Below are 238 nucleotides of genomic sequence, written 5' to 3' on the forward strand. Positions count from 1 at the left end.
CTTACTCACTGAACCAGTACTCAATGTTGGGCTTTGACTGAAGGGTGACTTGGTGAGAGAGCGTCGGGTAGTAAACAGCCACGACAGCTCTCCTCTCCCTGGAAAGAGGATAAATTTGCATATGATTTTTTTTTCCTTTTTGTTAATGAGAGACACGTGATGGGAGGGAAACTCTAAAACCTTCATCTTAAAAAAAATCAAGAAAAAAAACTTTGTATCTTTGTAGCTCTATGGCAAA

General features: G+C 39.5%; 1 protein-coding gene across 1 annotated transcript in view; it reads right to left on the reverse strand.

Annotated features, from left to right (window-relative positions):
* Positions 1–238, reverse strand: part of LOC119588344 — a 2,588-nt gene that overhangs the window by 986 nt on the left and 1,364 nt on the right. Inside the window, exon 3 of the mRNA XM_037937030.1 lies at positions 10–98. Within this exon, the coding sequence (XP_037792958.1) occupies positions 10–98 (89 nt within the window). The remainder of the gene's footprint in view (positions 1–9; positions 99–238) is intronic.

This window comes from Penaeus monodon, chromosome 23 (genome assembly GCF_015228065.2).
Source record: "Penaeus monodon isolate SGIC_2016 chromosome 23, NSTDA_Pmon_1, whole genome shotgun sequence".
NCBI classification, from domain to species: domain Eukaryota; kingdom Metazoa; phylum Arthropoda; class Malacostraca; order Decapoda; family Penaeidae; genus Penaeus; species Penaeus monodon.